A 25625-nucleotide genomic window follows, 5' to 3' on the forward strand; every position below is an offset into this window, starting at 1 on the left:
ACAATATTTAAATTGTTTTTACCTCTTGCAACCGCAGGCACAAAGCGCCCGCGCGCTCAGATCACTTGGACGTGCTGTGATTACAAGAGGTAAAAACGATATAAATTCTGTTCGTTTTCTCACACAAACCGCTCGTTTCGTGTCTTAGGCCATCAATGTGTACTTACATTTACGAGTCATTAAATCCTGTTTAATTTCGACTTCTCTGTGCATGCTCTTTGAGGTGGTGACCATAGACCTGCATTATATGACTGACAGACAAGAACGGTTTGACCTAAAAATATCAAAATTGAAACAAAGACACCTATATCTTGGATGCCCTTGAGGTAAGCTACATACCAAAAATTAATTTTAAAGTCTACAGTATCCCTTTAAGGAGGCACTGCCAACCTTGCCTCCTCAGAGTACGCCCCTGGCCCTTTTATATAAGAACTTAATAGATAAAATAAATAACGTGACTAATAATGGCTTTTTTGTAACGTGTAAACTATTTGTATTCATCATTTTAGTGTATAATTAATAAATGATAAATTAATATTAATTCTTTTTTCAACGTGGAGGTTTATTGGAACATTTAGCTATGTTTTCCCTTTTTTTTCCATTGCCTACATGAAATTTAACCAACAAGTAGTCAATAGAACAGGCATGTACGAGGCTAAACATGCATAGTTTTTGACCCAATACTGAATCCAAGAGTTGTGTTGTAGCCTATAGCTACAGGATAAATAATAGCCCACTTATTAATATTCAGAATTTTTTTCATTAAAAAAATAACAAACTCATTTACAAAAAAAAGATAGTCTATCTATATCAGAGAAAGAGCATTCTTTTCCTCGATACTTAGAATGTTTTTTTTTTTACGCTCAACTGTTTTTTGAATCGGTTCATTGAAACGAACGTTCGAAAGAACCGATTCTCGGCACTGAGTCGAATTCACCATCACTATTTCCCTTTGCCCACCCCAGTTCAGTTGAGTTGCCCTCCCTCTTCAGAACTCCAGAGCGACAAAGAGAACAGACCCCGCGGGGCGAAGAAATAAACCTTCTCTTCTCTTCAGCATATTCTAGAGATTTTTTCACTGTGCGTTCAGTCCTGTTGGAAGGAGAAGAACTTTGTGGGGCAAAATGTTGACAGCATATGCATTAGCTCACTGGATAATATGCCAGTAATGATGGAAAATATAGGAACGCATTCATTTAAGCTTGTCTATAGATGTAATTGCAGTTTGGCAGTAAAAGTACATTTAATATTGCTGGACTGTCAAATGTAAAACCCTGAGTTGATTTTCTGAACGTATACTGTACACATCTTTGTTTGCTCTGCCATCTGCTGGACAGAATCTCAAATAGTGGGCTGAATTTGGACTGTATGATAATGTTATCATTCTAAACTTCTTAGGCTGTTTACTTCCCAGAATCAAACCTCAATGCAAGATACCTTTTTTGGCCATAAAAAATAACCCAGACTTGGCTACTTAATGCATATTTAAAAACGCTTAATGGGCCCATTAAAATATTCAATTTAAATCTCTTATTTACCTCTGTCTCAACAAACACAAATAAACTTTTTTTTTTTTAAATTTATTAAAATTCTTTCAAATAAAATTAATAACATGGTATTATGAAAAATGTGTTATGAGGTTAAATGTGCATATTGTGCATATCATTTAACCATTACATGTGCTTATTGTGAAGGGATTGAGTGAAGATTTGGGTGTTAGAATATTTTTTTTTTTAACATTTTTAAAATTAGCATATATATATATATATATATATATATATATATATATATATATATATTATGGAGGCCTACAGAACTTTGGGTAACCTTGATTGTATTGAAATGTGCTTTATAAATAAAAGAAAAAGAAGATTAGTAGGCTATATCAATATATTAACATTGCCATAATATTAAAAAACAATTTCACTTCAACTCATTTTAAATCGCTGTTACCATTAACCTGTGTACATGTGACAAAGACATCATTTATTATTATTATTATTTAGCAAATATTAGCATTTTATTTTCACACCAACCAAAACATTAGATGCATGCAATTTTGCAATGATTGGATAGTGAGTTTTATTCAGTTAATCAGTCCATATAAAATCCATTCATCTCGCTATTACATTTGTTACCTTATTCTGTATGCTTTTGGTCAACGCACATAGATAGGAAGATGCCTTAAACTCTTACACTCACATCGTTTATGTGCACAAAATGCACAATAAAAGCAATTAATATGCCCCATCCGAGAGCTGCACTGCATCTCTGCCGGGACTCGAACCCGGAGCCTCTGGATTAGAAGTCCAGCGCGCTATTCCATTGCGCCACAGAGACCGAGCCAATAAAAGTCGATCAGACCCGGTTTAGAGATACACTGAACAGCGAATGCCTTCATCAGCATCCAGCAGCATCAGGACCACTGCCGCCATTTTGGTTCTCCACGGACGGCCAGTAGAGGGCGCTCTAGCACAACTAAACTGCGGCTCTGAGCCAACATGGCGGACTTCATGTATCAAAATACATTTATTTTTTAAGACTTTAAATTCAAATATAGATATTTTTATCACGGTTACAATTTTCCCCACAAAAATAGAACTTAATATTAGACATAAATATATATTTGTCAAATAATTAAATGATTTTTAAAGATGTGTCCAACTCTAAACACACCAACTCTCACACCATGTTCCCTCAAACTTGACATGAGACAGAAATGATAAAAGGAAGTTAATAAAAAATATAATCTTATTTATTTATTTTGAATATGTCTTTCTAAATCCGTTATTTTGCCTATATCCCTATTGTATTGTCCCTATCCCTGTTTCAACATACAGTATATACACATTAGAGTCAGAAGCAATATTTTCTGTATACAGTAAACCACATTTTAAAATACACGAAACAATTCACAGTGTATAGAAAATGACATTTTTTTATATACACACACACACACACACACACACACACACATATATATATATATATATATATATATATATATGTGTGTGTGTGTGTGTGTGTCTGTGTGTATATAACACACAGACACACACACACACACACACGCACATATATATAGCATTACGTTTAGATTGTAAACTGTGCAAGAACACCCATGAGCCCACAAATGCAGCTATAAAAACAAGCATGGAAAAGTTCAGAAAAGGTGTGCAAAAAGTTTTCTCGTTCCATGAATATTTTTGAAGTGTATTTCTATCGATCTATATTAATGGTGCTGACACTTATGTCATCCGCTGGCCTCTGGATACACCGCTGGCTCCATATACATACCTAATCAGATCCAACCACAGTTAAGTCAGTTGATTGCTTTGCTTATCTTCATAATACATTCATCGATAACCCGTCACTGTTGTCTTAGGAGGAGCAGTTTACTGGAATTATAGCAAAATGCGATATAAACGAGGTCGAAGTCCATTCAAAAGAAGGGAAGTGGAGCCTGGATTCATCATTCATTAACAGATGAAACCGACAGCAGGAGTTTGGTCTTCATTGCATAGACAATGTCCAGTCAGTGTTAGTTTCGAGTGCACCCTGAGTCCATCCTGATTTACTGGATATTTACAGTCATCAGAAATGGTTATTTCGGCTCGTGTGGCACATTGTTCGTGGATGATGATGTGTCTGGTTCAAGTCTTATCCCGCTTTCTACGATTTCTTCACGGGGGACATACAGTCTGATAGCTTCAGGACTCTGGTGATGGAAGAGATTGAATCCAGAATATTAATATAATCATACAATTTTGGATTATACAGTCCTGCTAGCCCTAAATATAACCTTAGCCCAAGTAGTTACCTTATATTACCCAGTATTTCTTTCATAAGTACACTGAAAGTACACATACGTGCATGTACTTTGAAATAAACACAACCGATATTTAGGCCAATATGTAAATCTGAGAGGTTTTAAACAAATGAATGATAACTTTCTGCACAATTTACCCGTAGATCCTCTGTGGTTCTGATGTTGTTGTTGAACATGCCCTTAAAGAGGAGCGTTGGCTCTGGGATTTTTGGGAATATGATATCTTTATGTCTGAAGTAAGAGAAACAAGTTCAGATTTCAGTTCATTCCAGGCCTTAGTAATCAATACTACTAGGCAATAGTACTGTTTCATATTTCATATTTTCAAATCAAAGAGCAGAACAATGAAAATCAAATATTCAACACCTTCTGAGCAGCACGAGAGAGACTATCAGGCAACAGGAAACTATGAGCGGGATTATGATGACAGCCAGCAACACAGGCAGGTTCGGGTCACTGTTCTCTCCTACGAGAACACAGACAAAAACATTCATTTCCAGGATGTGAAGCGATTGACCCTACACACACACTACCGTTCAAAGCTTTGGGGTCAGTATGAGTTTTCCACAGAAATATGAAACAACACACCAGTGAAGTATGTATGAAAAGTATGAAAAGTATGAAAGCACTGAGGACTAGAGAAATGATGCTGAAAATTCAGCTTTCTGGTTTTCTTAAGATACAGCCAGGTATTTTAAATTGTAATATTATTTCACTGTATTTTTAGTACATGCAGCCTTGGTGAGCAGAGGAGACTACTTTTTTAAAAACATTTAATTAAAGGAGTAGTTCACTTCAAAAAAAAACTTTTGCTGATAATTTACTCACCCCCATGTAATCCAAGATGTTCGTGTCATTCTTTCTTCAGTCGAAAAAGAAATTAAGGTTTTTGATGAAAACATTCCAGGATTTTCTCCATATAATGGACTTCAATGGGAACCAAACGGTTCAAGGTCCAAATGAGAGTTTCAGTGCAGCTTCAAAGGGCTTTAAACGACACCAGACGATGAATAAGGGTCTTATCTAGCGAAACGATCGGCCATTTAAAAAATAAATAAAAAAGTTTAAGTTTTATAAGCACAAATGCTCGCCTTGCTCCTGTTCGAACTCGTTCATCAAAATGAACGAATCTTTTTTCGAGTCATTTTGTTCATTGAATGAACCAAATGACTCGAAAAAAGATTTGTTTATTTTGATGAACGAGTTCGAACAGGAGAGTCACGAACGTCCATCACAGAACAGAGCAAGGCGAGCATTTGTGCTTATAAAACTTAAACTTTGTTATTATTTCTTTTAAATGAGCGATCGTTTCGACCCTTATTCATCGTCTGGTGTCGTTTAAAGCCCTTTGAAGCTGCACTAAAACTCTCATTTAGACCTTGAACCGTTTGGTTCCCATTGAAGTCCATTATATGGAGAAAAATCCTGGAATGTTTTCATCAAAAACCTTAATTTCTTTCCGACTGAAGAAATAAATACATGGACATCTTGGATGACATGGGGGTGAGTAAATTATCAGCAAAAGTTTTTTTTTTTTAAATGAACTACTCCTTGAATATCGGAACAGTAGTGTGTATTCATGTAAACAAAGCGGACTATTAATATAAAAACATGACAGCCTAAATTAAATCTGTCCTTCACATAAAGCGATCGAGTCTCTTCTTTATTTGAGTTCCAAAGATAAACCAAAGTCTCACGGGTTTGGAACGACCATGATAAAATGTTATGTCATAAATGAGAGAATTTTCCTTTTTGGGTGAACTATCCCTTTAAAACTGACAATCTAAAGAAAGAGTGATGATCATTGTTGGTCCAGACGTACCATATTCCACCTCGTCACTCGGATCACTCTCCCCTGATCCGCAATCATTGGAGAAGAGGACCTGCACACGGGCCTTGTACTTGCAGGCGGGGTCATACTGCACTTGATGTGTCATTTTGTTGTTTTCTGGTGTATTTGGCTCTTCCTGTAAACACAACAGAAATATTTAGTTTAACATGTTCCACAACATGGCTCTGCTGAAATAATGCTTGAAATGTGACTCATGTGTTGTTTAAATAAACACTTTCATTTTCCATTTCTGCTATAGTCTTAAGCATCAGAAGAGTTTTTGTATTGAAAGTTGTAGTGAGAATGGAGAGGATCTGTATTATTAAACATAAAAGTACAGAAAAGGGTTTACCTCATTGCACTTGCTGTATGTGTACTTGTAATTGTAGCAGTTATTATCAAACTCTTTTGAATCTGTGTCTGATGTTTCAAAATTGAGGTTCTTCCCTTCTCTACTGATTTTCAGCTGAGGTTTCTTTAGTTTCACTGCAAAATAAGCCCAAAAAACAAAAAGAGACTATTCATTAGTTTATGTGTATGTTTCTTAAAAGGGATAGTTCATTTTGAAATTAATTTTTGGTATGTTTTAGCTTACCTCAAGGGCATCCAAGATGTAGGTGTCTTTGTTTTAGCAGTATGTTCTTGTCTGTCAGTCATATAATGGAGGTCTATGGTCACCACCTCAAAGAGTGTGCACAGAGAAGTCCAAATTAAACATGATTTAATGACCCGTAAATGTAAGTACACATTGATGGCCTAAGACACGAAACGAGCGGTTTGTGTGAGAAAACAAACAGTATTTATATAGTTTTTACCTTTTTAACCACAGCCACAAATCGCCCGTACCCTCAGATCGCTTGTGGCTGTGGTTACAAGAGGTAAAAACGATTTAATACTGTTCGTTTTCTCACACAAACCGCTCGTTTCGTGTCTTAGGCCATCAATGTGTACTTACATTTACAAGTCATCAAATCATGTTTAATTTGGACTTCTCTGTGCATGCTCTTTGAGGTGGTGACCATAGACCTCCATTATATGACTGTCAGACATGACATTTCAGTTTGACCTAAAAATATATTTAAATTGAAACTACAAAGACACCTACAGTACATCTTGGATGCCCTTGAGGTAAGCTAAGCATACCAAAAATTCATTTCAAAGTGAACTGTCCCTTTAAGCAATCGGAGAAGCAACTGACATTAGAAAAAACTGTAAAATGTAGCTCATATTCTCTAATTTAGATTAAAATAAAGGTTGCATTCAATGTAGCACCACACATCAACGTGATCAATGTTAAAAATAGTTTGCTGTTGTGAAAATGACAACACTCGATATTCATAGTTTCAGTCATGTGATCTGGAGGGCAAAAAATCCATAAAACTGAATATTTAGATCACCTCTCAAAAGAAGAAAAACTAAAATGTGTGAACAACAGTTTTGGGAACTTGTGAAACACACTTCATGTGCCTTAATGTACTAAACAGTAATATTAAAAGACCACTTATTGATGATGCATATTATATAGGTGAGCAGAGAGAATATGCACACAATACACTAAATGGATGAGTGCTTTCTTTATAATAATTGTCTTTAATGAGAAATGTTTCACGTTTATATTCTGCTTGCCAGTGGATAGTATGCATCATCAATAAAGTACATCTTGAATTTAGTCTTTTTACATTAGAACTTATAAAAAGGTAATGGAGGAAAGCCTTGTTTTGCCCTCCAGATGGGTGTTCCTATATGAGTGTGACATCAGGTGAAAACCATGAATAATGTGCCATAATTGAGCATCTTTACCACATTGTGTTGGATATTTCCCCTCGATAGTGTTGTTTACAGGAATGCCATTGTGAGTCCCATTGAACAGATAGTATATTTCCATCATTTCCTTGAGTTTCTCATTGTGTATGATACATTCTCCAGTCTTCATCGACTCATCAGGTATACACTTTATTATTGACTCACTCACAGGTGACCTGAAACACACAAGTTTACAACCGATTCATGGATGCAAGGAACTTAAATGAGAAATTAAAAAAACTATAATCTAAAAAACAATGGTAAGACAAACAGAAAATTACATACCAGTAATAAAAACTGAGGTCTTGCACAACATCAGTAGGTTTCCAAATGACCTTCATCCTGTTGTGGGAATATTCACAGTTGTGTTCTGTCACCAGCCTCACTGAAATAAATAAAGTGCACATCTCAAATCCGTGCTTAACATTAGACTGAAAAAGGGAAATCTGTGGATTATGGAAGAGGTGAATCTTAATGGTTGAGTTCCCGGATGTACGATACTACTATTATTTTTTTTTAAAAAAAATTTAAAAAAAGACTTTCCGATTAATCATTTTTTAAAATGTGGTCGATTCTCACAGGCAACAAATCGATTTTTTTCCATTTTTTTAATCTATCACCCAAAAGCCAGTATTAGTTTTCCTACACTAATGTTTATAGGCTTGCAGCCTCCATGTTACAGTTACTTAGTGACAAATGCTGTGAGATTTTATGGACTGCATTTATATTTTATGTCATGTTTAAGGTAAGATAAACATGAACTAATTGAACTACTTCAACCACAAGACTGAATAAACTAATAAACATACTGCTCATGATAATAATTGAGTCCACTGCTAATGAATCAACATTTAAAAAGTGTTTTCCATCAGATAGTTGGCTATGGTGGTGAGTACCTGGAGGTGGAGGTAAGATAATGTGCACCGGTTGGCTTTGGCCTCGGTCTCCACAGTTCTCAGCGTTCGTTGAAACACTGATACACAGTCCATTCTCATTGGAGACGTTCACTTTATGGCCCAGTTGTGAGACTTTCCAGGTCTTTGAACTATCTGGTTCTTTCTTGGAACAGTCCTGTTGATAAAAGTGGATTTTAGCGTTAATTACTGACATAAAATACAGCATGTTTGCACTTGTGTTCCTTTTGTGTTGGTGTGTTTGTGCATTACTTCATACTAAGAGTCACTTGTTTCACATGAAAGCATTTATTCCTTTTCCAACAGTCAAATAAATTCCTTTATAAACACTTGTCCTCTTTACTAGGCACCAACACATAAGATGGTTTTGTAAAATGTGTGAAATATATTTCAGGAAATGTTTGTGTTTAAATTAAATTACATGTTGAACAAGCAGTGAACACACTGGCTCCAACTACAATGTGAAAAATGTCAAAATTATTCTAATTATATGTAGGCTACAGTAGCCTAGATTTACAGTGTCAAACTCTCTACTAACCTGACTGGCTCTCCAGAAGGAAGGAAATTTAACTCTGAAACTCCCTCCTATAAGTCAAAACCGGATAAGCTTCTTCATTTTATTTTGGCAGATCTCTATTCTTGACTTGTGCACAAACTGCATTGCTGTCATTCCCCAAAATGTAATTTAAGTAAATATTATGAACTTTGTAAACTGGATGTTAGCACAGGGGGGGGGGGGGGGGGGGGGGGTCAACAGCTCGAATCCCGTTCGGAGCGAGTCCAGTAAGACCGGTAGCATCAATACAACAGGCACCAACTAGATCAACCCACACCATTATCTGACGTATGATGAAAGCTTGGTGGTATTTGTAACCTTGCATTTGTTTACAATTGGTCCAACATGTAACATTCCCATTAGTTAACATTTTCTTTGTGTGAAAATCATCCCAAGAAAGGAAGTACTAAGGATAAGTTGCTCACTGAGGGTTTTATCTGGTATGCTAACGCCACCACAGAACACAATGACGGGTGTAGGGTTCTTATGAAGTCAGTTATTTTAGTACTTGGCAGAATTATTAAACTAAATACTGTAGATTAAGAAGGTCTTTATGTCCATTACATTTCCTGTAAGTTGTAACCACAACAATCGACAGGGACCACAACAGGAAATGAAAGGGCTTTAAGGCAAAGGGTTGCCACTGTGTAAATGAAAATGAAACGTAACATGTAATATACGGGGAAATGACAAACACAATGAAGACTTTGAGTGTAGATTAGATCTGACCTGATGCAGTTTTATTGACTTAAATTCCAGTTCAGCGTTTGTTCTGTGCCTCTTGTTTAATTGTGTGAAATACTTTCCTGCATATTTATGTGTGTCAGGGTCACATGCTAATCTGATCTATCCTTTTTTGACGTAAAAGAGTAATTCACTTTTCAAAAAACTTTTGCTGATCATTTACTCACCCCCATGTCATCCAAGATGTCCATGTCTTTCTTTCTTCAGTCGAAAAGAAATTAAGGTTTTTGATGAAAACATTCCAGGATTTTCTCCACATAATGGACTTCAATGGGAACCAGACGGTTCAATGTCCAAAAGACAGTTTCAGTACAAACTGCAAACTGTTCAAAGGGCTTTAAACGATTCCAGATGATGAATAAGGGCCTTATCAAGCGAAACGATCGCTCATTTCAAGAAAAAATAACAAAGTTTAAGTTTTATAAGCACAAATGCTCGCCTTGCTCTGTTCTGTGATGCGCGTTCGTGACTCTCCTGTTCGAACTCGTTCATTCGTTGAATGAACCAAATGACATGAAAAAAGTTTGTTCATTTTCATGAACGAGTTCGAACAGGAGAGTCACGAACGCGCATCACAGAACAGAGCAAGGCGAGCATTTGTGCTTATAAAACTTAAACATTGTTATTTTTTCTTTAAATGAGAGATCGTTTCGCTTGGTAAGACCCTTATTCAATGTCTGGAATTGTTTAAAGCCCTTTGAACAGTTTGCACTGAAACTGTCTTTTGGACCTTGAACCGTTTGGTTCCCATTGAAGTCCATTATATGGAGAAAAATGCTGGAATGTTTTCATCAAAAACCATAATTTCTTTTCGACTGAATAAAGAAAGACATGGACATCTTGGATGACATGGCGGTGAGTCAATTATCATCAAAAGTTTTTTCAAAAGTGAACTACTCCTTTAAGAATACTCATACAACTGAGTGAAATGTGTGACAATGTGGCAATTTTCTTCATTGCTAATTGTTACTGTTTACCATTATACCATACCTACACCCAACCCTTAACTTAATTATAGATAAGCTTATCTCTAAAATCAAATCTTGACCCCAGGCCCGGAGTGGCCATCAGGGGAATCGGGAGAATTCCTGGTGGGCCACTCATAAATTGGGCAGGTACTACCGCGACAAAGGCAGTTTCACGGGACACAGCGGCAAATTGCATACTCTGAGAGAAAAATGTCATCCACATAGTCTATAAAAGTTTAGGTGCTAGGTTTATATATATGTTTTTTTTTGTTTGTTGTTTTTTCCCTGTCAAAAATAATGAAAAACATTTTAAATGATCCGTCTGTTTTTTAAAGTAAATAAGTGAACATTTTTTTGAGGCAATCAATCCTCCCAGAAGTCATCAAAACAATATCAAGGTTTTTATATAGCTGTGTTACATAACATTTTATAGATGAGCATAGTCTAACTCTAAGCCATATTAGTGTCTGATATTCATTTGAATTTATTTCACTTTTTAATTTGTATGTTTGGTATTTTTCATCTGTGTCTATTAATAAGTTTGATTCTATGTGTTGCTTAAAAAGGTTAGTAAGCTATTTTTTTGTTTCTTTTGTTTTTAACTAAAAAAAGAAAAAAGAAAAAAAAAGGTGTGTGTGTCTTGGCCATAAAAATCCTGAACCAGACTCCCAAGGAGTCTCAAACTGCCAAAATGTCCTCACTTCTATGGTCTAAAACTGTTGTGTTTTCATGTTTTATTTATAGGGACTTACCACAGACATTTTTATACTGTACTGTTATTAAGTATTTTATACTGTAACTGTAATTCTCTCCCCTGAACATTAAACCTATCCATCACAGAAATATTTCTGCATTTTACGTTTTCAAAACAAGAAATCAGTTTCCTCACGACTCACGAGAACCATAAAATGTCACAATACATCTTTAAATTAACTGGGTCACATACTTTCTCCAACAATAAAAAATAAAATTATGATAATAACAAAATAAAATAGAAAAAAATTATTTAATTTAATTTGACTTAAAATAATAATAATATTGATCACTAAATCCGAATAAGCTCTGACCACATAGCAATATAAAGTATGATTTTACATTTTTAAAATAGTTGACAGAGTTTCTATCACGAATAGGCTATTATTTCAAGAGGTGTCTCACCTGCGATTTATACACTTGTACAGTGTAGTTTACTTTACAGTAAGGGTCCAAGTCCTCCGGCTCTTTCCATGTCAAACTAAGCCTGAAAGGTGTTTCCCATATGAAGTTCAGATTCTTCGGAGGAGGGAGTTCTAAGAGGAACAATAGAAGGGGAAAAAGAGAAAAATATAAAATGAACAAACTGCAAGTGAAAGTGTGCAAGTTCAGACGAGAATGTATCTGACGTCACGGTTTCGGGAATTATTGCCTACAGGATATCCCGCACGCGCTGTCATAGGAAAATTTCAGGGGGAAGCATTCCAAACTAACACACAACACACACACACACACACAACACAACAGCACTAAACCCACCTGTGTTCTCAGACCCGACGAACATGACTGAGACAGAGAAGCATATCATCAGGGATAAATTCCAAAATAGATACATCGTGTTGGCTGTTTGAGTAAAAAGTGTCAAATCCAATGTGAAATCCCGTAATCCCGTTTTGATATGTGCCAAACGCAATTCTTTTACTGCAGGCTACTTGTGGTCGTAATCGTGCTCGACATAATAGCCTAATTCAACAACCGTAAAGTAAAGTCACGTCTGCCAGCCTCTGGCTCGAAACAGAAGTGAGACTGACTGGAGCTTCTTGGACTGACACTGTACCTCTGTCAGACTGAAGTGGGTGGAGTGTGTGTGTGTGTGTGTGTGTGACTCAATTCAGGACTCCAGGAATCACGTACACACTACTCTGTGGTATATTGCCTTGTTTATACGGATTTATCTGCTTCACGTCGAGTTAAATTATGAATATCGTCTCTGTCAAATTATCAGAGAATTATACAATAACAGAATTGGTTTGTTCACACCAAAGTCTCTCTCTCTCTCTCTCTCACGTTGTGTTTACATGTTTTATGGGGACTTTAATATATAGACATTTGCATATATAGACATTTTATACTGTACAAACTGTATTCTATTCTTTCCCCCATTTTTTACATTTTCAAAAAACATTAGGCCTTAAAAGCTTTTTTCCTCATGGGGACCAAAACATTTCCCAACAAGGACAATACCCGGAGGTTGTCATTTTCTTGGGAACATTTTGTTCCCATAATGTAGTTTTTGCCATGACACACACATAGACAGACACATGGTGATGAGGCTTGCAGTGCAACGGAAAAAACAAAAAAAAAATTAAAAAAACAAAATAGAGATGAGTAAATTTTGGTCGTGTTTACAGTATAACAGTCTACCCAGTACCCACATATGACTAAATAAATACATGCAACTATATACACTGACTGCGTACCTGTAATAATGGTGTACCAATACACACTGTAGGCTTTTTAAAAATGACAGAGTACATATCAATGCATTTAAACGGTTGTGGTGCTTCTTACCCTCTTGTTTCATGTAGTTACACGGTAAGTGTGACATTGCGGGCCGTAATTTAAAGTGGTGCTTGTTACATGTAGTTACAGGGTAAGTACAACAAAAATGCACTCAATCTAATATAAATAAAATGTATTTAAAAAACAACTCATTACAGTTACTCCGAAGCAATAGTCTACAGTTTAAAAAGTAAAAATATTGTAATTTTTCTCACTAATCGTCTTCCTTCAGAAGACATTGATCCTTGGGGTCGTATGAATTATATTACTGTAGTTATTGCTGTTCAATGCTCCACCTCTAAGAAACACATGAGCTTGCATTATAAGTGTTCTGAATTAAGTTGTCACTCAAATAAAGGTTTCCGAAACAATGATATAAGATTGTGTATTTATTTTTTTTGTACTTACCCTGTAACTACATGGAACAACAGGGTAACAAGCAGCATCACTAATGAAACAAGATATCTTTCCCCAATATTTAAGCAAAAGTTGCAGTTTTTAGTGCACTTTGTTAAAAAGATTACTGTATAAATGCATGTATTGGTATATATTACAGGTACGTAGTGTATGTTCTTGCTAAATTGCTCCAAAATGCAAGATTGTTATATCATAATAGTAGAATAATTACCCAATAGTTATATAATACTTACAGTATAAATATTTTTTGTGCTTTTACTTACATGTAAATACCACTTTACAGGTAGCCTACACTATAATTACCGAAGGTTACACTGTAAAATCGCTTTACACAATGCATTCCAAGCTGTAATCTAAAGCATTACCCAATTTTCTTGTATTTGTTTCTTGTACAAATTATTGCGCAAATAACTGTCATTTCATTTTGTCATTGATTTAGACAGATATAGTTTTAAGGTGGCCTATGTGATGACAGTGACAGCCATTAGTCATGACGGTGAACCGTTGAAGCTGATATTTTATGTACACATGTCAGATATATGAATCACCTCTAGAGTCTCTGTCAGAAAGCAGGCATGAAAATGAATTGTGTTAAATGGCATCTAGGACATAAATTATGTGGAAATGGATTTTTAAAAATGTGTATGTGTTCAATGTTTTCAATGCAAAGGTATCGGATACTCTTTGGAATTAAAGAACAAATGGGGTCTGAAAACTAAAAGGCCACAGATGTCAGATAACATGTTTGTTTGTTTTTAGTGGTTACCCACAGTATCCATGTGTGTGTGTCTGTGTGTGTAAATTAAGCAGCAAAGTTATGGAAAAACAGCTCAAAATAAACACACCAAAGACTTTTTTGTTTTTTTTTGTGCGGAAATATTTAGTTTTTCTTATGAACTACAGACCACAGAGGAGAAAAAAAAACCATTCATACATTATATGCTGATATTTTTACTAAGGAAATAATGAACCTGATCTTCGGGAATGGCAGCTCGTCTCCTGGCATGCTTTCCTCTTTCTAGAAAGTTCATTGTCCATTGTTGATCAGAAGATGACTTTATTACTAAACATTTAAAAGATGAAAACTGCAAGCAAAAACTGCCATGTCAATACTGTAGATGTTTCCATTCTCTCTCACACACACATACACACACATATACACACACACACTTCCTATATAAATCTACATATCCTCTGTTTGCAGTTTGCATATTCAGTGCAGAAAGGTCTGATAATTAACAGCATTTTTGTGAATAAATTAGCCCTGGATAGGTTATCTGGATATCAATATCTGTGTGGTTACATTCTGGATGATCATTCCTGCCCATAAAGTCAGTTGTTCAGCACCATCTTGGGTATGCATTAATTTTAAAAAGCTTTGCATATATATTTATCTTATATGGTTTTAACTCCAAGTGGCCGCTAATTGATTATCTGATGCACATCAAACGCTCTTAGTTGAGTCTTACAAACTTGCAGGCAGTCAGAAACCACTGTGATGATGTGTACTACTGAATATAGGGAAGAGGGAGGATACGACACTGACCTCTCAAAAAGCCAACCATGTTTCTCTCAAATTACACAACATTCAGACAGCACCAGGCAACTGGCATAAATAACGGCAAACTAGACAAAAAGGTCAATTTAAGGTCATGATTTTGTTCAATACATTTTTTTCATTGTACCAATTGTTTTTAGACTTGCTTACATAATTAAAAAAACTATAAAAATAAAAAATGTACCTTGCAAATATACATACAGAATATAAGTTTGTAATGTTGTGATTCTCCTTGAAACTAGTTGGTTGGGTTTGTATCTTATATAAATGGAGAATTGAATGGCAAAAATACTTCCTGATCCGAAGCCACTGAAAATGTGAGAATGTCGTCACGTTTATGGCTTTTTTTTTTACAATTGTGAATTTCATCATTCAAGACAATGATTCAGCTTTAGACTATAAGATCACCTGGCATTTCCAGAAAGTAAAACTGTGCATGTAAAAGGCATATGATATGGAAATGTCCACGATCTTTGGTGTGTTGGGTGATCTACACGGCACGTTATGTTTTCAGCAATTCAAATGGACAGTTTGGCTGGGATGAAAAACAACACGGAGAAAATTTACAGGCGAGATGCAATAGGATTGGCACCCCATTTTAATTAAATGAGACATATTTCCAAAAACACACAAAAAAAAAAAAAAAAAAAAAATCATGAAAATTTGTCATATAGGTGAATATGGAAGCCCAAAAATTAAGCTTTGGTAAATCATAAGTATGATATACTAAGTCATAATTCTGAGATTATGATACTTTTTAATCTCATAATAACTTAAAAGGTACATGGTGATTGAAAAAATATGATGGGAGGAGAAAAAATATTTCAATCCCTGAGAAAATTAGTTTGCTCTCAAAATGTTTGTGTTCACATATTTTTTCCATCACCATGCCCCCTTAAAGGGATACTCCATTTTTTTTTTTTTTTGGAAATAGCTCATTTTACAACTCCCCGAGAGTTAAACAGTTGAGTTTTACCGTTTTCGAATCCATTCAGATGATTTTCTGGTATTTAGAAGAATTTCAGTAACCAGACAGTTTCTGGTCTCATTGACTTCCATAGTAGGAAGAAAATATACAATAGAAGTCAATGGGACCAGAAACTGCCTAGTTACTGATATTCTTCTAAATATTAGAAAATCAACAGAATGGATTTGAAAATGGTAACTGTTTAACTCTGGGTGAGTTGTAAAATGAGCCTATTTCCAAAAAAAGTGGAGTATTCCGTACTTAATGCTATCATTGCATTGCCAATTTCACCTTTTTAAGTCATAACCATAACCTTTTATGTCCGAATTATGATTGACCAAAGCATGATGTTTTTCTTATGTGGTGGAAATAAGCTTCCATAATGATCAGAGGGTAAAGGTTGAAACAATTTTAAAAAAGCTGGGCAACATGAGCCAACATCGAGGCAAACACGTCACACGATAAGAGCGGGAATGTTTCCTTTAAAATGAATTGTAAAAACAAACGTGGAAAAGCGGCTGACGTTCGTGTTCTCTGATGGGACGCTTGTTGAAGGCCGGGCATCTTGATTCGTACATTCAGGTGTGAGTCCAGGAACGAGCATCCGGTTCTAGATCAGGTGGAGGTTCCACTGATGGCATGGAACACGTGGAGAGAGTTCTGCAGCAGCGAACGCATCATATCCTCCTGGAAGATCTGAGAACAGGATAAGCATTTCAAAATGTAACGGAAGACTGGATTCACATAATTCACTGATGACATGATCTCTCAAACACACACCCACACACACGCACAAGTACAATTGCAGTGTACAATCATAGGATACACAACTGCATGCACAAATAAAAGAAAATAAGACTTTTGCCAACAAAAGCGGTTACCTAGAACTCAATCTATAGGACATGGCAGCATAAGGAAGAAAAACAGAGACAGGTTAGAAGCGGAAGTAGTAAGAGGTCAGCATTAAAAGAGAAGAAGCACTTTACAACCAATTACTTTGGTTAAAACCGTTGAGGACTCCATTTGGTTACACTTTATTTCGATAGTCACTTTAGACAACTATAAGTAACTTTTCAACTAGATGTCAACTCTCATTAGAGTATTAGTATATTATAGTAGACTGTTAGGTGTTAGGCTTTGGGTTAGGTTACTTGTTACCAAGTTACTTGTAATCAGTTGAATGTCTGTTGGGGGACCAACAAAATAAAATTGTTAGCAGATATTAATCTGACAGTCTACTAATACTCTAATGACAGTTAGTTGACATGTAGTTGAAAAGTTACTTATAGTTAGTAGAATATCTGAAGTGGACTATCGAAATGAAGTGTTACCCTTGTTTTAACTAGTGACTAAATTATGTTGCAACAAATTACCACATTCTCATTTCCACTGATAGTTCATTTTTTAATATTCATGATTATACATTAAGACTTAGGTCACACAGGCGAAGGTTTGTACACTGTAAAAAAATATTGATGGTTTAACTTAAAAAAGTAAGCAACCTGGTTGCCTTAAAATTTTAAGTTCATTGAACTGGAATACAACGAAGGAGAATGATTTAATCATCAGAAACTCAAAATTATATGTTATCTGAACTAAATAAATTATTTAAGTTGATTTGACAAAAGAAAAAAAATGTGATTACTACACTGTAGAAAAATATAAGTAAGTAACCGGGGTTGCCTTAAAATTTAGGAGAAAGTGAGTTAATACAATGAAGGAGATTAATTTAATCATCAGAAACTCAAAATAATAAGTTATCTCAACTAAATCAATTATTATAAAGTTGATTTGCCAAAAGAAAATATGTTGTGATAACAAATCTTGAAAATATTTTTTTTTTTACAGTGCAGAAAGCTATCATGTTGTGTCATTATGAGTGTGTGTTGAAAGTAAAGGTGCTTCCAAAGCATAGATTTAAAATAATGGTTTAAAGAGGATGTGTGTGTGTGTGAGAAAAAGTAAACTCATATAATAGAGACGAGAACTGCCGGTTAATTGCACAACATTCACATGAAGAACAACTGTCTAAGGATTGCACTGCATTGTGGCTAGGGGTGGCACGGTTCACGAAACCGACGGTTCGGTTTGTATCACGGTTTTAGTGTCACGGTTTTCGGTTCTGTACGGTTCTTGTTATTTTTTTCTTTTAATCTTTAACACTTCAGAAATGTACTTCAGCATGTGATATATAGCTTAATTATCCACACTTTAGGATACAGTATAAAAAAAATTATATTCATGCAATCATGCACAAACTGAATTTGACTCTTTGACTTTAAGCACATGTTGGGACTATCTCAGAGGAAAGCTAGGTGAGATTTAGAACTTGTGCATTTTTATCACACAAATCTTATTTACACAAAGAAATTAACTTGCATTTATGAACTGACAACTTTTGTAGCTCTTACAAAAATTCTATCTTTTAAAAGAAAAAAAGAGGAACTACACTGTCTTTTATGAATAAGTCAATATACATGAAACCTTATTGCCTATAATTAGGCTATAGAAATAGCAAAGGCCATAAACATAAAGTGAAAAGTTCAACCTCAACACAAAAAACAGTATCAACAATGCTTCTATTCCCAAAAAGTGAGGGTACCTTTTTTTCAGTTTAAATTAAAGTGCAGGATTTGGAAACATTTGACTGAAGCTCTTATCTAAACATAAAGTGCCACTGTAACGTTATATTAAAATACCATAACATGAAATCAAAAATGTCCCCACACACCGGACTTATAGACTTATAGGACGCTGGCGCATCCTCCAACTCCCTCATCTCTCCCACTTGCCATTTCTCCGCGTGCCGTGACCTGCAGCGCTCCATACTCCACTTTTACTGGCTTGTTTACAAACTTGAACCGGCGCTGCACAGAGCGATCGGTAATGACATCAAATACCGCGAAAGTGAGTGACGGAGCCGTCGTTCCCGCTCTAGTGTGATGTTATTTACCGGTCGCTCTGTGCAGCGCCGGTCCAAGTCAAACAAGCTTATGTCGCGCGAAAAGAAAACACACGTCACATACGGGCACGAGGTTACATTGCGCATGCGTCGAACCGTGAGACGCACACACGCTCCGAACCGAGACAAGCGAACCGAACGGTTCGGGTGTTTTTTCATGTACCGTGCCACCCCTAATTGTGGCGTAACTTTGTTTTCAAAATTGGGTGGGAAAGGAGTGCGTGTGTGTGGGGTGGAGATTGCTGGTTATTACGGTATCAGGAGTGTGCAATAATAAAAGCACACACACAAAAACAAAACATTATGATGTCCAGAAATCAATTTCAGTAGTACAGTATATTGAGTTTGATTTATTGACACTCATGTTTAATGTGATAGTTTATCTACTATACTACAATAAACTCAAGTATTTAGATTAGTGAGTAAATATGTAGATCTGATTTTGTCCTAATAGTCTGGTGGCAGAATTTATAATAAGCGTGCCAGAGGTTCTGGGTTCTGCCCTCGTATAGTTTATTCATTTTTTCTCATTAAAACCAAAGATGTTCATCAGCGATTGCATATCAAGAGCAGGGACATGTTTGTGTGCATTTTGCTTTGTGATTTCACCAGAGCGAATAGAGAGTCCACCCACCATTATTACCTGTAATACAAAGCCTCGGCTAACGGCCCTGAACATGTTCAAGCCAGCCGGGAGTGCGAGGAGCTTCCTGTCGCATTATGACATATGTGTGGGAGCGAACTCACACGCGAGTACTGCTGTACTGTTCATTGAAATCAGAATTACTTGTGATCAAACAACCTTTTATGCCCTCCAGTCACTGTAGTGCTTTTCCAAAGTTACAAGCCACTCAGCATTTTCACAGCGATATCATGGGGACAAACGACCATAATGAGATTTTTAATATCTCATAATTTGGCAGCAGGTTTATTAGGCTGCTGTCACTTTAAGACCTGACGCACGGATCCATTATACTGTTACACATGCGTTTTCTTTCTCAACTGTTGACCTTCATTTAAAACATATCTGACCGTGTTTATGTGAATACTCGCCAAGACTGGCATTTTGACATTATTGTGTGCGTATTTGACAGTTTACGGCAATTAGCAGCTCAATTTAGAACTGAGAGGCGGCTTTATGTGCAACACTTCGGGTGTAAGCACAAAATTATGTGCAATACGCGCAATTCCACGGCGAAATTCAAGCCCTGTAACACCAACAATATTCATCCAGAGCAAATGAAACGAATGAGAGGCGGGTTTGTGTCACTCACTGGCAGAGAGAGAGAGAAGAGAGAGAGAGAGCAGCTGGTATCGCTGGTATCTATTCTGTGGAAAATGAGAATTGGAAGCGTTTCAGATATTTCAGTATTGATGTGTATAAAAAAAAAATCTAGATTTTGGCCAACAGTGCGCTTAGTTTATTATTTCAGATGCCTTTTTAAAAGACTAAAATTTAAAAGCGTTATAATGTTATAATATTGCAAATAATGTTCAGTTTCTTGCGCAGAGATTGCCAAGTTTCTTGCGCATGAGCGCCAAGAGAACACTGTTGCTTTCTGCCACTGATTACACTGGCAACGAACACTTACCATGACTAATAAAATAAATAAATAAATGTCCCAGATGACCTCTTATCTAACATAAACAAACACATTTCTAAACCAACCAAAGATTCTTTTGGATTAGGTTAGGGCTGGGTATTGAGACAAATTTCACAATTCGAATCGATTTCGATTCACAAGCTTGCAATTCGATTCGATTTCGATTACGATTCAATTCGATTCAATATCGATTATTTTGGATATCAGTTACAATAAATGGCATTTTTTCTCAAGGGAACCAAATTTCTTAACTAATGCTGTAAACTATGGGAGTCTAGTTGTAGCCTACTAGGATTCATTAGCCTAATATGAAGGTAATAATGAACTGTTTTGTAGCTATACAAACACTTAAATTACACTTTTATTGATTTTTATAATAAGAAGATTATATGAAATATAAACATTTGGTGGCTGTCATAAAACTTTGCCAGATTTATTCAAATATGCATGTAATATGGTGTATATATTTAGCAAAATGCTCCTCTCTAGAGTTATTTTTTCTAGCTGACTAACGAGTTTATGTGGGTCTTCTGAGGTAAATATATGACGATACATTGATTACAAGCTGTTTAACTGACGTCTTTCCACGGTTGAAATGCTGATTGAGCGAATCAATGGGACATGATACGGATTTCGATAAGTTTTACTCTATCTTTTAACACACGTTTGTCACAGCCCTTCGTCTGCACCATCCTGTCTGCGTCTCCAGCACTACACTTCCCATGATCCTCTTGTCTGCACACCTGAACTCACTCCCTCATCAGCCTCCCGTTCAGCGTCCTGTTCATCTGTTTCACCTGTCTTCACCTCATTATGTTTGATTCTTCTGTGTATTTAGTTCCCTCTGTTTTAGTCAGTCTTTGTCGGTCGATGTGAATGTTACCCTGCGTGTTCCTGAAACCTGTCTTCCGTCCTGTATTTTTGAATAAATATTGTTGTTATTGGAATCCTGACTCCTCGTCCTCTTCAGCCTGCACCCACGCCCGTGACAGATCGACTGACCACCAAAAAAGGGAAAAAATATGGACCCTTTCGTAGGGGTCCAATTGCTCTGTTTAGAGCAAACGGACCGGTCTCTGGAGGATCACCTCATGGACTTCCTCTCCCTTGTTCCAGCCACAACCTTCCCGGACGACAGCCTCTGCAGCTTCCTATATGCTGGCCTAAACACCGCCACCAGAGAGCAGTTGTCCGGGAACGGTCCCCAGGGGAGCCTTGCGGCGTATGTTGAGTGGGTGCTGGTGTCCTGCGGATCACCTTTCACCATCGATGACGGCACCAGCCCCACTCCAACGCCCGATCTCTCTTCTTCGCTGGTCCCGTCCAGCCCCGTCCAGCCTGCGCCAGAGACCGTCCAGCCAGCGCCAGAGACCGTCCAGCCAGCGCCAGAGACCGTCCAGCCAGCGCCAGAGACCGTCCAGCCAGCGCCCGAGACCGTCCAGCCAGCGCCCGAGACCGTCCAGCCAGAGCCCGAGACCGTCCAGCCAGAGCCGGAGACCGTCCAGCCAGAGCCCGAGACCGTCCAGCCAGAGCCCGAGACCGTCCAGCCAGAGCCCGAGACCGTCCAGCCAGAGCCCGAGACCGTCCAGCCTGAGCCCGAGACCGTCCAGCCTGAGCCCGAGACCGTCCAGCCAGAGCCCGAGACCGTCCAGCCAGAGCCCGAGACCGTCCAGCCTGAGCCCGAGACCGTCCAGCCAGAGCCCGAGACCGTCCAGCCAGAGCCCGAGACCGTCCAGCCAGAGCCCGAGACCGTGATCCCACCCAGCCTCCCTCTCCCACCTTCTCCTATCCATCATGTTTTCACCGTCTCTCCACCACTGCTTGGCAGCCCCACTGCTTCCCCGGAGTGCTTCGAGGAGGTAGAATCGTCGTGGGTCTGCCGGCCACCAACTCCATCTGGGTCAGGGGATCCCCGGTCTCCTCCTCGAACCTCCTCGACCTGGTCTCTGCCGCAGCCCTCTGGTCCATTACCTCCACCATGGCTCTTACCTCCCTCACCTCCGCCGTGGCCCTTCAGCCCACCAGCTCCTCCAGGCTTCCTCGTCCCCCCGGTTTCCCCTTGGTCCTTCATCGACCCGCCCTCACCCTGGGACTACCCTCCTCTTGCTTCGCCTCGTCGCTGCGTCCTTCTGGTTCAGTTGGGCTCTTCTCTCCCTCCGGGTCCACCTTGGTCCTCGGTCGCTCTGGCTGCGCCGCGGTCTTCAGGATCCTCGTCTCGGCCTCAGTCGCCGGAGCCGTTGCTGTCGCCATGTCCCGCCAGCCCGTCTACATCGCCCGGTCTCGCTGGCTCGATGGCCTCACCCGGGTCTCCTCGATCACCTGCTCCGCCTCCATCAGTCGGCTCCCTGGAGTCGTCAGTCCTGCCCCCTCCATGGCTCCTCCCTCCGTCATCTCCGCCGTGGCCGCCGGAAGGCTCTTCACCGCCGTGGCCGTCTGAAGGGTCCGCTCCGCCCTGGCCACGCCTTCAGCCTGCTCCGTCTCGCCCTCAGCCTGCTCCGCCCTGGTCTCACCCTCAGCCTGCTCCGTCCTGGTCTCGCCCTCAGCCTGATCCGCCCTGGTCTCGCCCTCAGCCTGATCCGCCCTGGTCTCGCCCTCAGCCTGCTCCGCCCTGGTCTCGCCCTCAGCCTGCTCCGCCCGGGTCTCGCCCTCAGCCTGCTCCGCCCTGGTCTCGCCCTCAGCCTGCTCCGCCCTGGACACACCCTCAGCCTGCTCCGCCCTGGCCACGCCCCGCCCCCAGTTCGTCCCCCCTCCTTCCTCTGTTATGCGGCGTGAGGTCACGCCTCCCGGGAGGGGGGAGTTCTGTCACAGCCCTTCGTCTGCACCATCCTGTCTGCGTCTCCAGCACTACACTTCCCATGATCCTCTTGTCTGCACACCTGAACTCACTCCCTCATCAGCCTCCCGTTCAGCGTCCTGTTCATCTGTTTCACCTGTCTTCACCTCATTATGTTTGATTCTTCTGTGTATTTAGTTCCCTCTGTTTTAGTCAGTCTTTGTCGGTCGATGTGAATGTTACCCTGCGTGTTCCTGAAACCTGTCTTCCGTCCTGTATTTTTGAATAAATATTGTTGTTATTGGAATCCTGACTCCTCGTCCTTTTCAGCCTGCACCCACGCCCGTGACAACGTTCAGATGCTCATTCATGTTTATTTGGCGCTGTGACTGGTATTATTAAGCCGGAAGAGAGATCAGCGCTGCTGCTTCTCTTGTGCTGCGCCAGAGCGATCTCACGCCACAGCGCCAAAACGTTATTTATGATTTTGAATTTCTAAAGAAAATGGACGTAATTTGAAATTTGAGACTTTGTTTCATAATAGTAATTTAGGACAAAGATTATTGTGATTTTTTTTGGATGCGCGCAGCCGCGATACAATGAAACAGGATGACTAATCGATTCTTGAGATTTAAGAATCGATATCGGTAAGTAAAAATGAGAATCGATTCATATAGAAAAAATCAATATTTATTACCCAGCCCTAGATTAGGTACATCTGTGCCGTGAAATACAGTATATTAACGCATATTCCATGACATGCCCAACACTTTTATTGACATTCATATACAATAAATAGGATTGTCAATTAAATAAACTATGATTGAATAAGTTGAATTTTTTTTTAGATTACGTCTCACAGTGGACATGCGCCTGAGATGACAATTTCAGACCCCTTCATGATTTCTAAGTGGGAGGGTGTTCAAATACTTATTTTCCTCACTTTATATTTTCTTTCCTACTGTGCATTCTGAATCAAAAAATAAATATTTTTCCCACTAGCCTGCAGCAATCCAGCGCTCGTCTTCTCATTTAATGTTTTTCTCTTACTGATCATATTACGTGCACCGTTGTTGACTTTACGTTTTTAAACTAATTTGACTGATAAGGATTGCTTGTGTGCGCTGGTGCTCTTATTCCAGTCTTTTACAATATTTAAATGAATGAATGCACGATACATGCCTTCAGCTAATTTAACCATGTTAAATAATGAATTGACCATTTTGGGCATAAACATGTAAATTACACATAGTAAAATGATTGACAATGATAAATGATCTTTGTTTGGCTTGGGCTTGCTTTGTTGGGGCATTTAATATATCATCAACAATATTATTGATCTGCCTGCATTGACACCATTATATGAAAACTGAACTGAGCTGGACGATGACATCACTGCTTTCTCCAGAGCGGCTACATATACAGTCGGATCAAAATGTATTCAGACACATTCAACATTTCTCACATTATCCCAGATTATTCACTGTAGTTTAGAAAATTGTAAAATATGACAAGAACTTTTGGCCATCCTTCTGTTAGACTGTCTCACAAATGCATTCGGTTGAATAGCTGTCAGTTTTCAGCTGTTAAATTGAACTACATAATTAGATAATACCAATTTAGGTTAAGCAATGCTTCATTATGTTCAGTCTGTGGTGTAAAAAGGTCGCATTCGCAATTAAAGAAAAAAAAAACATGGCCAGTTCAAAGTGTCTGAATCATTTCTGGTTCCAAATTTTTATAAATTTTACTGATAGTCACTGTATGAAGAATGTTTGGGTATAATATGTCAGTGTAATTTATTTTGCTATCCTCACTTACATAAATTAAAGGAGAACTCCAGTGCAAAATGAACCTTTGGTCTAATAAAATATCGGTACCTAGTCAACCGTTCTCTGAGATTTGTTTTCATGATAATCGAATGTAAAGAGTTTTATCTCTAAAAACTGTTTAGCGTATAACGCTAGTAATGGGGGCATATAATAAGTAAAAAGAAATCGCTAGTTTATACCACTAACAAGGCTCAAAATAGCCCCACACTAACACAGAAACATAATGAGGGTCCCTACATGCAAAACGAAGCATTGAGAACTTTGTAAGTGAACAGACCGTTTATTAAGAAGATACTTTATAAAGACAGTTCACTTCGTGTATACAGGCAGGAGCC

General features: G+C 38.2%; 2 protein-coding genes and 1 non-coding gene across 7 annotated transcripts in view; all 3 read right to left on the bottom strand.

The window, feature by feature from the left end:
• Nucleotides 1-2266: 2266 nt before the first annotated feature.
• Nucleotides 2267-2340, bottom strand: trnar-ucu (transfer RNA arginine (anticodon UCU)). The gene has a single exon. It is a non-coding gene; the product is annotated as a tRNA-Arg (tRNA).
• A 710-nt stretch (nt 2341-3050) lies between these two features.
• Nucleotides 3051-12434, bottom strand: il13ra1 (interleukin 13 receptor, alpha 1). Its single transcript, XM_039689963.2, has 10 exons — nt 12155-12434; nt 11801-11931; nt 8357-8531; nt 7746-7845; nt 7458-7636; nt 6010-6143; nt 5649-5793; nt 4193-4292; nt 3964-4057; nt 3051-3715 (listed from the first exon to the last, which is right to left on the bottom strand). Exons 1-10 carry the CDS (start codon nt 12228-12230, stop codon nt 3602-3604), a joined length of 1248 nt encoding a protein of 415 aa, XP_039545897.2. The 5' UTR covers nt 12231-12434; the 3' UTR covers nt 3051-3601.
• A 4106-nt stretch (nt 12435-16540) lies between these two features.
• dock11 (dedicator of cytokinesis 11) overlaps nt 16541-25625 on the bottom strand; it is a 104579-nt gene continuing 95494 nt past the window's right edge. For 4 of the 5 annotated variants that reach the window (XM_089130373.1, XM_089130371.1, XM_089130363.1 and 1 more), the window contains one exon: nt 16541-16815. In XM_089130373.1, coding sequence (XP_088986499.1) covers nt 16735-16815 — 81 coding nt within the window. In that variant the 3' untranslated portion in view covers nt 16541-16734. Of the gene's footprint in view, nt 16816-17000; nt 17013-25625 lie in introns of all 5 variants that reach the window. The other variant, XM_089130366.1, reaches the window with a different exon arrangement.

The sequence above is a fragment of the Pimephales promelas genome, chromosome 1 (genome assembly GCF_988280905.1).
Source record: "Pimephales promelas chromosome 1, fPimPro1.hap1.1, whole genome shotgun sequence".
Taxonomy (NCBI): domain Eukaryota; kingdom Metazoa; phylum Chordata; class Actinopteri; order Cypriniformes; family Leuciscidae; genus Pimephales; species Pimephales promelas.